Here is a 15920-nt window from a genome sequence, read left to right as displayed (position 1 = left end):
ACAAGGGAAATAAAGACATGTTGATTCACATAACTCTGGTGCTTAGCACATAAATCGGTGAACCTTGAGACACAAGATGGCCATCCTCAGCCTGCTTGTCTTATCCTCCTCCTCAGATTATTGCATATTACTACTTGAAGATCATAGATTGCCCAAAAGCTGGGCATTCAGTTTGCATTTGCAGTAACTCCCACACGCACTCAAACAAAAACATCAACTCAAAATAGACAGTCGATATGACAATTTTATTGTCGATTCCTTTTCAATTCAAATGTTTTGATAGCATTTTTCCTTGTATATTTTCAGTAGAATCTACAGTTCTGATAACTTCAAGTTCTTTACAAAATAAAGTCTTTGCAATAAATAAATATATAGATTTATATTTTATATGTAGAAAATAAATATATTGTACATCTCATAAATAGGTTCATACATATTTACACTTCTGTCACTTGCATTTTTTTTTAATAATGTTCCTGACAGGCTGAACATTACAAGTCACTCTCAGTTCCTCACCAGCAAAGGTCCTATCTATCAATCTGTCTATGCCCATGAAAAACATCGACCTGTGCCTCAAACAAACGGCACTCGGCTGTTACTCCTGCGTTCCTCTGTGCAGGAGATAAACACCACAACTCACAGGCTGTCCAAACAGAATGCCACAGTGGGCTCTCTTGGCTTGCCCAATCCTCCATCCACCCTCCCTCCCGTTAAAGAGATGCTTGCACGGGGAAGGACCAGGAAGAACATTCTTAAGATTCCGTCTCTTGTTGATGTCTTTCAAAAAGCACTGCGAAATCTTGCCTTTCAGAGATGTCACACAATGAGGAATAGTATCTCCTGTTTAGATGAAAGATGCAGCACTATCTTGGACAAGGAAGGCACAATGTTTGCTACTTTTAGCTGCAACTGTCTAAACTCACTTCAGAATAACGAGTAAATGATTGGCGAGTATGATTGATTCATTTCAGTGTTACACATTTGAAAACCCACACGCTGCACCAGCCCAGACGTTGCTGCTGTTTGAACTGGCATGAATTTGATGAACTCAAGGTGAAACTGTGACTGAGAGCGCCTTCCAGATCCTTCTACAGTGCCAGAGAGCTTATTCGGAGAGAGTGTGCGTAAGTGCTTGTTGACATCTCCTTGTGTCTTACACTGAAGATGCTGGTCTTGCTCTCATCTCCTACACCTGCGTAGTATTCTGACACATTATTTCTCATTTCTCTTACTCTTCCCCTCTGGGAATTTGAAAGCCAGTTTTCTCATGTAGCAGTACCTGAAATGTTGAGCTATTTCTTTTTTTTTTTTTACATAAACATAAGGTCATTGCAAATTCCATATTACTACATCTTGAGTCATAGCCTACAGTTTCTCCCACATCTGTAAATAAACCTAGTGGTACATTGTTCTCTCCTCAGAGAACCACAGCTTTGTAGCCCAGCAGGTTCAGGACCCACAGAGGCCGGCTTTAGTCGTCTGAGAAACTGCCTGAGCACCAGTAATGTGGGAACAGAGAGACTAGGTTCAAGCATGGGCGGATTATGAACTTTCGGGCCCCTGGGCCCAGATGTATTAAGGGCCCCCCACTTATTGTCGTATATGTGGGAGGGGGGGTTTGGGGGTCCTCCCCCAGAAAATTTTGAATTTGTTTTATGTGATTTCCTGTATTCTGGCGAATTTGGGGGAAGGCCAATACTAAATTCAATCAGATTCATAGCCTACATCCTGATTTGTTGATATTGAGGCAATGATTCCATGCAAAGGCTTGGGCTTCAGGGCCCCCTGACCCCTTGGGCCCCTGGGCCTGGGCCCGGTAGGCCCGTGCAGTAATCCATCCCTAGGTTCAAGGCCTTCTACAGGCCCTTTGGTGAAATTCTTAATATGCATCATTGCATTTGTGATAGTCAAGAGTGATGAGTTGGGCATTATATATATATTAACTATATATATTATATTAACTTGTAAATGAGAGATTCAATATCCAAAATGTAGCTGTAGCTTTAGGTGGAGTAAAGGTTTTGACATTTTTGAAAAATCAAAAGGCTGCAATTCAATATACTTCACAGTGTACACAACGTCAATTTTTCTAACCCTTGCCCTAGCTGGAGCTGTGAAATGTTCACTGTACTAATTAATTAAAAGGGCATTAATAACAGCATCGTCGGCTACTTAACTACATAGTGTACTAGTGGAGCTAATCTTGAAGGACATGGACACATGTCCCTCTCCCCTTCCAAACAATCGCAGGGGAGGTGCAGCGACCAAGTGCTTGGGCATGTTCACAAGGGTTCAGCCCCACAGACAGTTCCAGAGTGGTTCATTTAGTCAACAAAGAGTTTCCTCAGGTTATTTTTGCGTCAGACATAGTTCCTCTTCTCTCCACATTGTGTCTGACCCCTGATTTGAGTTTCAGGTGAGTGGCGTGGCGGCCTTACGGGCCTCGTTCTCTCGTTCAGTCACCCTCACACACCTGCTCGTGTGATCAAAGAGGAAACGAGGAAAGAGGACGAAAAAAAACAACAAAAAAAAAACCCAAAGTGTTTGTGTCGCATCAAGGAAGGAGGCGACGGTGACCAGGAACACACACACGTGGAGCTTGTTTATCTCTGCACCGGAAAGGGCCGGAAGCCTTGGATATTAGCACATAAACACTAGCCAGGGGGGAAGGTGGGGGGAGAGGAGAGGGAGCGGGAGGATTCTTAAGGAATCCACTGGTCCATCCATCCATCCTCCGTCTCCACACCTTCCCGTGGCCACGCCCAAGGCCCAGGCCCTAATTTCGGTCACGTGGGTTGATGGAAGAGGTCCCGGTAGGCCTGCGGGATCTTGTCGATTTCCACGGGCCGTGGTAGGAAGTGCGTGAGCTTCTGATGCTTCTTAGTCCTGCCGCCTTCTCGCGGCGAGCCGTCCTTGTTCAGGGCCACGTAGTAGTACCTCCCCGTGTCGGCGTGCTTGTAGAGCGTCGAGGCGTAAGTGTTGTACCAGTTCTCCTCAAACTGCTCGCGGAACACACACTCCTTCGTCAGCTTCTTCTACAAAAAAAACAGACAAAAAAAAAGAGATAGAGATGAAAAAAGAGGGGAAAGAAAGATGATTTAGGACGTGTGGAGGAGGAATAATCTGCACCACATGCTTGCTAGGGCTCTCTCTACCGCGTCTTTTTCTCAGAGTGCCTCCACACTTCTGCTGCGAGACGGATTTAGCTACAAATATTTTGGCCTGAGCGACGTCCAGGTTTACTTATTAGGCAAACAGTCATAACAGAGTGTCCGTGAGAATCGCATAACATCCAGCAGCTCCTCTGGTGACATCCAAGCACTGGACTCAGGGTTGTTTACATGGTTAAGGCTCGCGTCGTTCTGGCTGGAGGAGGAGGGGGGGGGGGGTGCAGCTAACCTTTCTCCAGCAGCAAACATGCTGCACTAGGGGTAGCCGCGGGGATAAGATTCTAGCAGTGAGTGTTGAATGTCCAAACTGTAGGCCTGCTGATGATGTATGTGTGTGTGGCCACTGATGATGATGTATGTGTGTGTGTGGCCACTGCTGATGATGTATGTGTGTGTGGCCACTGCTGATGATGTATGTGTGTGTGGCCACTGCTGTTCTGGCTGTGGAAGGACGAAGGTCTACAGAACAGACAGGGGAAATAAAGTGAGAGAGGATGAGTGTGTGTGTGTGTGTGTGTGTGTGATGGGATGTGTTATATAAAACTGGATAAAGGACACGTTCACTTGTGAACTGGGCAGAGGCTACACGTGGTGGATGTAAAAGCACTATTCAGACCCTCTTGTGGAACCACAGCAAAACCAGAATGAAACTACTCCCAGGTAACAGGTGTCCACTGCTATCTCTCTCTCACACACATACTCCCTCTATCTCACACACACACACACACACATACACTCACTGACATGACCAAGAAGAACGGGAGGAGAGATTGGCAGAGGAGACCTTTTTAGTTGAAGCCAACTAAAGAGCTGTTAACCTTTTGGCTGTTGGTCCAGCCCTCCCTTCTCCTTTGGTGATGCAACAGACACAGCTAACACAGCAACCCGTGGGACAAATCCATGGGCGATCTGCTGATATATGCGTGTGTGTGTGTGTGTGTGTGTGTGTGTGTGTGTGTGTGTGTGTGTGTGTGTGTGTGTGTGTGTGTGTGTGTGTGTGTGTGTGTGTGTGTGTGTGTGTGTGTGTGATAGAGCGAGCAAAAGAAAGAGAGAGAACACCCTGGAGTTCAGCAGGTGTGGAGTTGTTAGCTGATGGGGCCACCAAGAATCATGCAGCTCATCTGGGCCGTGCTGCAATCCCTGCTGATGGGTGATGGCACTGTTACAAGGCGCTATGTCAAGTGCTGTGCTAAAGTCGAAAATGGCAAAACCTCAGAGATGGATTGAACACAGTGAACAGGGAATGAGCCATGTCAGAGTTTACGGAAAAAGGAGAAAGATACACAAACAAGATGGATTGAGGATTGAGTGGTTTGGACAAGCATAACTATGAAATAATAAATGCGATTTCTTTTTTTTTCCCCCTTTGTATTGTTTTAGTAGTTGGAGTGAAGAAACGTATTCTCAGCCACTAAAACGGTTCAAGGCATGTTAGTCATACAACAGCTGTGCATGCATTTCAATGTGGCTGGACTGAAAAACCTGGATTTTATTTGGGTGGGTGGGTGGGTGGGTGGGGGTAGGCAGTGATGGGAAGAACACTTTGGGAGCACTTTGACAGGTTCAACTGACAGATTTGACTGTCTGTCTGCCTGATAAGGGAATCTGTGTGTGTGTGTGTGTTCATGCGTGCGTGCGTATGTGTGCGTGTGTGTGCTTATGTGTTTAAGTGTCTGTGTAAGACATCAGGGTAAGTGAGTAAGTGAATTAATATGTGTGTGCTGTGTACATGAGAGACATTGAGTGTAACATTTTGTGTGTGTGTGTGTGTGTGTGTGTTTGCAATAAACACTAGGCCGGGGGCAGAGCAGGCCCTTCCCAGGAGAGACTGTGAGAGTGTCCAGCCACTTCACACTCCTCTTAGCCTGACCCTCGGCCTCAGGCGGCAGACACTTGTGCCGCGACCCAGCCACGTTTTAATAGGACTTCATCAAGTTACATGTTAAGTCCCACTTCTTTTTTCTCAAGAGCGAGTCAGTAATAAGGGGTTTTTTTTTTCTTCCTACTCTTAAGACCCTGAGATATTTGGATAGACCTTCCCTTTCTGTCCTGAGAAATTTGATAGCGTGTCTCCCCTTCTGTGTTGGGCAAGTGCTGAGAAAGAGAGAGAGAGAGAAAGAGAGAGAGAAAGAGAGAGAGAGAGAGAGAGAGAGAAAGAGAGAGAGAGAGAGAAAGAGAAAGAGAGAGAGAGAGAGAGAAAGAGAGAGAAGGCTTAAGATAGCCCATCAGCAAATGGTGATTGATTTTGCATGCTATCTTACAAAGGCATGTTATTTTAACAGGCATATCTTCAGGTATTAGATCGAGGGTGCTCTCACATACTGAGGAAACCCGTAGCACAGCCCAGACCCTCCGACCCCTGCCTGGCTCACTGATCATATATCCAAGTTCCTTGGTGCAAACATGTTCTCTAAACCGCCCTATGTGTGCTTTTGGAAAAAATGTAAATATTTTACAGGACACGAAACAAAATTCAAGAGGCTTCCTTCACTTTTTAAGATTTAAGATTCTTTCTGGGAAATTTGTCTGGTGTGAGAGGAAAACAACCTCTGAAATCCGGGTAAACAAGCCTGACTTGCTTACGGAGCCATGAAGCTCCTTCTCTCTCTCTCTTTCTCTCTCTCTCAGTCTCTAAAAACTCTCTTCCTGTCTTCCTCTTACTCCACCTGTCTCCTCTGCTCCACAAATGGACTTCGGGTGTCATGGGGGGGGGGGGGGGGGGGGGGTGTTGGGGTGTGGGCTCTCGGCTACACAAACATGACCTGCTCTGTCTGGCCCCGTGCAGGACACAGATTAAGACATGGGGCTGGTGTCTGCATTGCCGGCCCACGCAAATGACTGTGAGGCGGGAATCTGATCGGCCATTGCTTTGGGCTTATGTCAGTGGCATGCCCATGCCAGCTAGTCCAAACGCTGCAATCAAGATTATTAGAGCAGAGTCTTTTAGTAGGCTATAATAGAACAGCTGGGTGAACAGACAGGATATGGTTAGGGTGGTAGCATGGAGAGAAAGACAGTGTGTGTGTGTGTGTGTGTGTATGTGTGAAAGAGAGAGAGTTTGTGTGTGTGTGTGCGCGTGTGATGGGGGTTGACTTACCGACCCATAGAGGTCGCCTCTCTCATTCATCCCTAAGTAAAGGCCTGCGTCCACGCCCCGAATACTGACCAGGCCCACTGCCAAACTGATGAACTCCAGAATACCTGAGATTTTTTTGGCAAAAAGAAGATGGAGAGCACACTTTAGTCAGATTTGCTGTCTTTCCCTTATACGTTCATATCTCTTCACAGAACCCTCCCGGTTACGAGGCTATTCATTCACTTAGTTGTGTAGCCTACGCTTGTACCATTTCCTTCTGCTCACTTTTCGTTCGCACTCTAGTGATCTGTAATATGAATATATCACAACAATTTGGTTTTACCGGATTGAATCAGCCAAAAACTCAACAGGTTGTTTTACTATAAACATCACATTACACAAGACAGTTCAGATTAGTAGACAGTTAAAACCTGTTTGTGGGGTCCTCCTCAGAACTATTCCAAATGTCCGCCATATCTCAAATAAGACATGTTTATGCACTGAGTTCTGCAAGCCGCAAACATTAATTTATTGCAGTTTTGGTGTCCAGAGAAATGCGGCTTGTAGATAAGACCGCTGTTTACCACCGCAGAATAAGATGGTTAGCCTACTTTCACATGAAACCTGGTTGTTGACCAGAAGGAAATCAATATTTCTTTCTACGCTGTTTTATTGCACCTTTGTATGGTCGTTTGACTGCGAATGGCGGTTGCGGGAAATCAAACACCGATGATTTGTGCTGGACATCCCGAGAGTAGACAGGCACTCCCGAATCAACACCTGCCTGCCTCTCTCCTCGCCTGTCCTCGCAACGTGGTCAGGTGAATGTGCTCATAAATAAAGAATGCTCTAGAACTGGCTTCTTTACAATTCACTTTCCAATTGATGTATACTTATATTTTAAAAAAGAGCTCCACCGAATCAGTAGCCTACCGGGGAATGGAAAAGTGTGTTTGATAGCCTAGATAAAAATAAAAAGTTGAAATGCCAAATAAGTAGGCTAAGGAAAAAAGAACTCGCGCTAGCGCTCAGCCACCTGGACCAACTATTCCGAAGAGTTTTGCGATGCCAAGAGATGACACAGAAAATCCCAGCAACGCCTGAGAGAAGAAACGCGTGTTTCTCATTCGTCTAATCAAAGACACAGGCTTTCTGCAACACATTGCTGACAAACGCTTTAAATTCCGCCTTGCAGGGATGCCAGACACAAACTCGCAGACCACCCAATCCACTGAAGAGCCTTGTTTTGGTTAAGAACCAAACACAAACGCTCCTTGAATTCCAGAGTGGTCATGCCATGACTTAGAAATATATTTACATTCTCTTGACATAGCTTCACCTGCGTAGACACTGTGAACATTAACTTTTTTTTATCGCGCTCATCAATTTTCTTATGATAACTCAACATCACGAACTCTTTACATTAAACGTACGATTAATGTTGCATGTCATGCCTGTGTCCTTTGAACAAGTTTAAGCAAGACAAAAAAAACAGCCTAACGCTGCTCACTTGTTTACCACTGAGAGAAGACACCTGCGTCCTTCATAGCGCCTGTCCGCACAGAGAGTTGCGGGGGAATGAGGGTCTCTCCTGTGGGTGGGCGACTCTGGAGTTTGTTCACCTTTGTAAACCTGCTACAAACTAGGTAGTCAACAGGCACCAGACAAAACCGTGTTCGACAAAATTGTCCTAAGAAACATCTAGGTTAAAGTGGAATGCCCTGAACGAACCTCCCTTCATTCCCCTGTGCGTCATGTTCTCAAATTTCCCGGCTATCTCACCACAGACGGCGGCGGGCAACAAGAACCCCCAAAAAGCTCCTTAAATGCCTGTCCAAAGTGTTAGCGACACGTTGTCTGTCTCCTATGTAAATTCTGACCTCTACTTTAAATGATTAATGGGCACTGTTTCCAATGGCGGGGTAAAATAATCTATCTTACCAAACTCGTCAATGTCAAAGCAGTGTGCGTCAGGGTGCGATGATTTATTGACAAACGTGGGTCAATGGTGCGCTCTCACCGAATCTACTGTGATCCTGTCTGGTACCGTGGACGGTGCCGTTGGGAAATATCTCCAGTTGAAAGCCGGTCCTACAGTACAGCTGTCGCCGTCGCAGAATCCCTTTAAGATGTTCAAAATCCGTGAGAGACCCTCTTTGTAATCTCCCCTCGATCAGTCCCAATCTTTCATTCAAACCTGCAGGCGACTCGGAGAGAGGTCCCAGCGCAGGCAAGCTTTGTAAATCCAAATCCAGGGCCCCGAGAAACCCCCCGACCTCTGCCATCGCGCACACTTGGCAGAGTTGTTTATGCAATGTGAAATATAGGTTGACTTTGGAGGAGCGGTTGGCCGTGTGAGGCGAGGGTCCGACCCATGCAGATGCCCGTGAGGACGTGCCCGGCGCGCGGTGCCTTGCTCCTCATAAAACTACTTCATTAATCGTCCCACACTATTCATCACATGGAAATGTCTGTTTATTAGATTGAAAGAGTCGTTTATATACATACTCCCCGCGCATTCTCAAATTGGATATTCAAATGCAAGCCACGCCTGGCTGGCATCCCTTCTTTACGCACATCAATTTCCTTACTGAGGAAAAATGTCGTTTTACCCGAGCCTTTGCTATTGATGATGCCGATGCTTTTGTCCCAGTAACCGCAACTCCTTCCAAAATTACTCTGTTATTAAAGATGGGATCGAAGTCGGAAAGAAGTCCTTGCATCGCACCCAGCCGCTGGAGCATAACTGTCTTGGGCTGCAGCTTGTAGTTTGAGATAAAAAAAAAAAAAAAAACGTGTAACGAGACGCACGCAAGAAACACTTTGATTGGTGTGCGCCAAGATGTGTCAGAGGCAAGAGTTTGCCTACATCAATCAAAGCATTACGCTTTGCGGATGATAGCGAGCTGGAAAGTTACATGGGAGCGGTGGAACAAAAATGTCCGTAAGGAAAATCATCCGTGGAAATGGAGTTTTGAAAAAAAAAAAAAAAAAACTCCTCCTGTGCGTCCAGAGTATACCACACCTTTCTCATATGGCACAGTCCCCCTCTCCTCTCCGCCCCCCAGACCAAACCAAGAAGCGGCAGCTGGCCGTCAGGACCTGCGTCAAAAGTCTAAGGGAAAAGTTCAGTCCGATAGCGGTGCGCTCACTGTGGTGTGCATTACGAGCCACTGGAGAAGCTGAGTTTGAAGTTTTAATGAAAGTTTTTTCTCCACCTCCTCGTTGGAAGCAGGTGCTTCCTCGTCGTGTCCCTCGGCGGTAGTAGTATAGCGCTAAACCAGCTGCTGGATTCTAGACTGCATAGAACGGGAGGGGGTGAGATGGGGGCGACAGACAAAACGTTGATGACGTATTTTATTAAACTTGACCGGCACACAGAATGCCTGGGTGCTTTAATAAAGTTCGAAAATATACGTCAGTAGACATGAGAAAGATGATCATTTTTAGCGGCATCATATGGACTCTGTCTTATATCCACCAAAGTACAGCTTGATATGCACAGCATCAGAAGACTCCGCCTAATAACAACGTGTCTTCTCAGAGAGAATTTGTGGAGGCGCTGACCTCGCTCGTCCTTTGAGAGGAATCTGTCTCGATTGTAATAGACCAACATGTTTCAAGTCGTGTAAGTTATTGCAAGGTAGCGTGAGAGGTTTGCGTGCGCTCCACTGCACCGTAGCCTACGCACACAACGTTTGTCATTTGAAATTCACACCCTCTCTCAGAGAATCTCATGGCTGCGACTCGCTCTCATCTCAGAGTTCTCTGGTTGAGGTCCTTTTCCAAAAACCTGTCAGTTTAGAATTCAATGTTTAATGGACATACATGTCGAACATGTTCCATCTCTGGAGAACACATTTGGCTTTCACACCACGCTTGAGCAGCCGACATGAAAGGAGATTGTAAAAGCACTATCAAGAGTAATAAATAAAAGATGTGATTTATTATTTGATTGGGCCTCTTTTTTCCCTTATTAGAACAGGCCCCGGCCTGTGCAAGCTGGTTATTGGCGTTTCTCTCTCTCTCTCTCTCTCTCTTTCTCAAGCCATAATCCGCATGCTATTGTGCATGAAATACAAACAAATCCGCAAGACAGGTTTAATTAGTCAGCTGGCCCAAAGTTACATAGAGAGGAAGAGCAGAAGACACTATGTCAAAAACATAATTTAACGATTAGACCTGTTGTTGTTTCTCTCCAGGAAAAACCCTGCTCTCTGGTGTGTTCGTACCTGTTCGGGTGCCCGTGCAGATTCTTGTTATCCCACAGGCCAGTGATTCGCGCAGCCTGGCTCCGATAGAAGGGTGTAGAGATCAGCCATATTAAAATTTCACGGCAGCACCAGAAGTCTGTTGAATAGATTTGTGGAGGAAAAAACAACTCTCAGAAAAGTGTAACAATACTATAAAGACAGACACTGTTGACCTTGGCTAATTTTAGCAATCAAAATGTGTGTAAATGTGGGTTACCTTTAAAGATAAACATGCAGCATTATTTATTTCCATTATACAACATCTGGGCTTGTTTCATATAAAAGTGTAGCATTAGTCTTCATATGACAATCTGACAAAGCTATCTGATACCAAGATATCTTGGTTCCATGCACTGAGGGAAAACTCCATTTTATTTGATAATATTTGATTAATTTCTCACTTTGAATAAGAACAAAGGTCATTCAGATAAAGGCTCAATAATATACACATAAGATGCTGTATGTGCACCTAGACTATTTGCAAATAATGTTTCCGGTCATAAAGTTTTTTTTTTTTTAAATAATAATTTCCTTTAGCTTACTTATGATGTAATGTGATGGGAAAAATCTTATTCGTTTGTTTGTTTGTTTGTTTGTTTGTATGTATGTATGTGTTTGTTTAGCTGATACATTTATCCAAAGCAACTTACAAAACTCCCAGTGAACTGAACCTATAACCTTGCTGTTTGTGGGGTTTTGGCATCGCAATGCTGTGTCTACTGATGGCATTGTTGGAGCAAAGTACAGTAAAAACTTTTCTATGTGGTAAAAATCCATGCTTGTTTTAACTGCTGTCACGTGCAATCACATCTACATGCTGCACTCACTCCTCCGGCAGGATCTCTACTAGGACAGAGGAGTGAAGAGGGCCAGTCTCTGACTGAGCATTTGTAAAAGTAATTGTCAAACCTACTTAGTTTAATGGACATAGCTTATTTTTGCATTATGTATTTTTTACCAGGTAACAGTGCAAAATAAGCTTAGCATACTACATTGGTTAGAGGATGTCTTTGTAGGGGCAATGGTAGTCGCTCAACTGATATGTCTAAAAGTATGAGAGTACAGGGGGACGTTGTGGTGAAACTGGCTACAATGCTCCTATCATTCGGGTCCAAGTGCCCACAGGTACCCGAGTTTGAGTCCGACCTGGGTCATTTCCTGATTCCACGCCATCTCTCTCTCCCACTCACTTCCTGTCAGCCTCTTCACTATCCTATCTGAATAAAGGCAAAAAAGACCAAAACATACACTTACAAAAAAAAGAATATGAGAAATTCTGAATTTCAATGCGGACCCACTCAGGACGTTGGAAGCTTCAAAGTAATGATAAAGCTATGTCATTTGCAGGTAGGGAAGGTGTTGATTCAAGCAGACAAATTGTAGGATGTGGTGCTACGTCAGGTGTGAAACGATTGAGTTATTTCAGGTGAGGATTACTCTTAAGATCCTCTGATAGAACACCCATGAACACACACACACACACACACATCACAAACTATTTCTCTTGCCAACTCTCGAGGGGATTGTTAGAGCTGTGTGCTTTGTGTCAGCTGTAAAATTTAGTAGTGGTAAAATTTGGATTTGGGGTTTCTCCCCCTTTTTGCTATTTCTCCAACTCCATCTGTTGCTGGTAAGCTATATTTTATTGTTGACATGGTGGATTTACGGCTGTTGAGGAAAAAAAAAAGAGAGAAAAGAGAAACCTGTGAGCAAAAATGTTCCCATATGCTATGTAGCTATGACGATGTATGAGAAAGATAATAACTACCAACTACTCACACTCCAACACACACACACACACACACACACATACCCCACACACATATGCACATGCACACTATACCCCCTGTAACTCTCTTCCCAACAAGCCTCAAAGTAGAGAAATAAAATCTGAAAATGAGGGTTATACTTACCATATGAATTTGAGGCCAATAAATGTTGAGCCTGTTTATTTGGTTTTGACAAATTTTCATGTGTGCCCTCTGCGGAAGGTCACCCTGAGGGGACCCATGCAGGTAAACGAAACCACGGAGACAGAACCCGGAGTCTCACTTAACCCGTATCACATGTTCCTGCCACAGAATCTCATGCATGTTTTCATGCTGTTGCGGTTTATGGTAGCTCTTGGTGTACTTCGGTATCAGAGCTTTCTTTCAAAGGGGTATGAGAACTCGTCTGACATAAACCTCTAGTTTATGAGTAGATATTAGATATTACTGTCAGCCAACTGTTCACTTTTCAGCACATAAGGTGACACTGTTTTATACGAACACAGATGATGACCTCATGAAACAATGTTCGCTTAATTAAAGACAGAGGGGTGCCATCATATCCTTTTTGGTACCTTTGATGATTAATGTTTGTTCTTGTCATCTGTTATTCCTTCAACTTTCAAAGGTTATCTTGCGATTATGCATGTCCAAATTGTTAACCAAACTGTACAGCATCTGCTTGTTTGAATAGCTTTGTGTTGTACACTAAGTTACTTCCAAGTTGCGTAGGTTGAAACTGGCCACCTTGAGTGTGCGCAAATTGCTTTTCCAAAGGTTTGATCATTTCCAAAGAGCACCCTAAATTTTCAACTTCACCCCCCCACCCCCACCGCACACACAGAAAAGAAGGGACATAGAAAAAGAAAGAGAAAAATCTGAAATCCCAGCAAATGATATAATCTTTTCCTGTTATACCTTTTCGGAGGTCTGCGCGGCACAAAGGAAAATGATCTGGGGGTTATTTGGAGAGCTGGATATGTGATTCTATTCCATCCCAGAGTCGTAACCGGCTGGGTCTCCTCTGTCCCGCAGGTGGTCCCTCTAACTCAGTCAAGGGCAGTTGGGTGGTTGGGTGGGGTGGGGGCAGGTTTGAGAGTGCCGGGGGGGGAGGCGGGGGGGGGGGGGGCATTGGTGGCGGGTGGGCTCATGTGCAGATGCATGTGAATTTAGGTAATGGCATAGCGTTACTGCGTCTGCTTTTCTTTGGACATTCCCCCCACCCACAGATAGCGCTAATTAATTTGTTTTGCTTTGCTCTTAACCACTAACGAATGGAAGTCTTTGTAGCGGCGTATGGGGGTGGGGTGGGGTGGGGTGGGCGGAGGGCTGCACAGCCACTTGTGCAAGAGGAACACTGTCTAAAACCAACATTTGTTATACAAATTGCTGGCATATGCTCCCGCTACAAAGAGGAGCACAAAAGTAACGGGAGAGAAATGAGGACAGAGAGAAATGAGGACAGAGAGAACTGCGTCGTGCGACCTCAGGGCTGTGATCCTCATCCTGCACTCCTTGTTGGGTTGATGTTTGCTTGCCACTTGGGTGCCAGGGGTGTGAGGTCACTGACCTCTTCCCTTACAACAGACTTGTGGTTTCAACTGGGGGGGGGGTCAGTCATCAGTGCGTCAGTCATCATCTCTTAATTAAACTCTCAACCACAAATGTTCTGTGGCTATCATATGATATTGCTAAACAATCATTTACAGCAGCTTTTTTTGGTTTGATAAATGAGGTATAAAGTCCATTTTTGGCCATTTGGTACTGATCGCAGGTTGTCTGAGTGATTGATTATGTTTTCGCTTGAAGTCTCCCTATAGTATTACTTTATTTTGTTAGCTTCTCGTCGTCAACAGTGCAGACTAGAGTGCTCCCCTGATGAATGCTGTGTTAGTGCTGTGCGTGGAAGTGGTGGAGGGGTGCTGAATGCAATCAATCACAGAACTGTGATGGTCTCGTCACAGTGCATTTGTCTGCAAACTGTAGTCCAAACTGTCAAGTTTCAGAAGGGAGGAATGGGGTTGGGTGGGGGGGGGGCACTCTCTGTCCTGTCTGGCCTTCAGGGATGGTCCCTCCTTCTGGCTGTCGCCGTGGAGACAAACGTGTGTGTGTGTGTGTGTGTGTGTGTGTGTGTGTGTGTGTGTGTGTGTGTGTGTGTGCAGCCGATCAGAAGTGAAGGCCTTATTGCAGCGAGTGTGTTATTCTTTCTCCAGCGCAGGTCCAGGAATCTACCCCAAACAGATGTTACGGGCCCTTTGTAGAGGCCCTGGCACTCAGCCAAACTCTACCTATCTTCACAACTATTTACATGGCAATCCAGATGCTCGTTCTCTTCCTCCCCCTCCTCTCTCTCTCTCTCTCTCTCTCTCTCTGTCTCTTTCTCTCTCCCTCCATTCCTTTCTTCCCACTTCTCTTCTCTAATTGACTTTGCTTTTGACTCCGTTGAAAGATTCTTGGGAATTGTAAGAATTAAATCTCTCCAAAGGACAAAAATCCGGTCTCCTCGTGCATGTTACAACCCTAATCACGGAGAAGGAGGAGGAACAACTGTGGAGCCGGTCGGCCTCATTAGGCTCACAGCCAGAGGGCAGAGAGCTCGATCAGTAACACACACACACACACAAGTGTGTGGCCGCTTTGAAGTGGCCTAGGATTTAGCAGGGAGAGTAGATGCAGGCACACACAGCGGTGAGATTCACCAGAGAGCGAGAGCGAGAGCGAGAGCGAGGCCTCACTCACCTCACCTCTCTCTCCCCTCGGCTCCAGTAGCCTGTGCAGGAGGGTAGAGAGACTACAGCCTGAAATGTCTTCAACATTCCTCGTCTCGAAAAAAAAAACAAAAAAAAAAAACAAGAAAGATCTTAATTTGGAATATACGTGGGAGGGCAAACAAAATCCCTTCCTTTTGTGTGTGTGTGTGTGTATGTGTGTGTGTGTGTGTGTGTGTACGTGTCATTGCTGTTTTCATGCAAAACTGTGAGGGCCAATGGTAAGGGTTTACCTGAGGCAATCTCCGTATCCTCATGTTGCTGGGTAAACAGCCTGTCGCAGTCATTCCCATACGGTGCCCGCCGTTTTTCCAATGATTTCACCTCAGGGCGGACGGTGGACGGAAAGTGCGACGGGGTCTCCTCGGAGACAGCTATACTGCAGGGGTCTCCTCGGAGACAGCTATACTGCAGGTGATGACGCATCAGTTGAGGTGAAAATGGACTGTTTGATGAGAAAAGCAGCATCGCAAACAAAAAGGGGGGGAACATTTTTCCTGGCTTCATGAGAGGGATCCTGTCGTGGTAAATTAACTGTCACTGAGTTATTTGCCCTTGCAATCATATATCTCCTCCTATCTGCTGCCTGTCTTTGGGGGGAGCTGCAGTATATGTGTCCAACACCTGCTATAAAAATGTCCAAGATTGTCACATTACTCATGAGGCATGCTATCCATACATTTTGCAAGATGGGACACAAGGGATTCTGCAATAATGTGTCACCACAAATGGCTTAATTCATCCGAACAAGTGAATCCTCTGAACATATGAAGATACATTGCCTCATCATCATATGAGAGAGGGAGAGAGCGGCGAGGGAGAGAGAGGGAGAGAGTGAGAGAGGGAGCTAGAGAGGGAGAGAGAGAGAAAGAGAGAGAGGGAGA

General features: G+C 45.3%; 1 protein-coding gene across 1 annotated transcript; it reads right to left on the bottom strand.

The window, feature by feature from the left end:
• Positions 1-1733: 1733 nt before the first annotated feature.
• On the bottom strand, positions 1734-9105 carry fgf16 (fibroblast growth factor 16). Its single transcript, XM_042075237.1, has 3 exons — positions 8267-9105; positions 6268-6371; positions 1734-3035 (listed from the first exon to the last, which is right to left on the bottom strand). The coding sequence occupies exons 1-3, from the start codon at positions 8529-8531 to the stop codon at positions 2787-2789; spliced, it is 618 nt and encodes a 205-aa protein (XP_041931171.1). The 5' UTR covers positions 8532-9105; the 3' UTR covers positions 1734-2786.
• Positions 9106-15920: the final 6815 nt, after the last annotated feature.

This window comes from Alosa sapidissima, chromosome 20, assembly GCF_018492685.1.
Source record: "Alosa sapidissima isolate fAloSap1 chromosome 20, fAloSap1.pri, whole genome shotgun sequence".
Taxonomy (NCBI): Eukaryota; Metazoa; Chordata; class Actinopteri; order Clupeiformes; family Clupeidae; genus Alosa; species Alosa sapidissima.
This window is presented reverse-complemented; position numbering and strand designations above follow the sequence as displayed.

What these genes read in the sequence shown, in the direction of transcription:
- fgf16 (XM_042075237.1), bottom strand. Translation starts at nt 8,531, where the DNA reads ATGGCAGAGGTCGGGGGGTTTCTCGGGGCCCTGGATTTGGATTTACAA. An exon ending in ACAGGATCACAGTAGATTCG is followed by an intron (nt 6,372 to 8,266) that starts GTGAGAGCGCAC and finishes AAAAAATCTCAG; the next exon opens with GTATTCTGGAGTTCATCAGT. An exon ending in GAGGCGACCTCTATGGGTCG is followed by an intron (nt 3,036 to 6,267) that starts GTAAGTCAACCC and finishes TTTTTTTTGTAG; the next exon opens with AAGAAGCTGACGAAGGAGTG.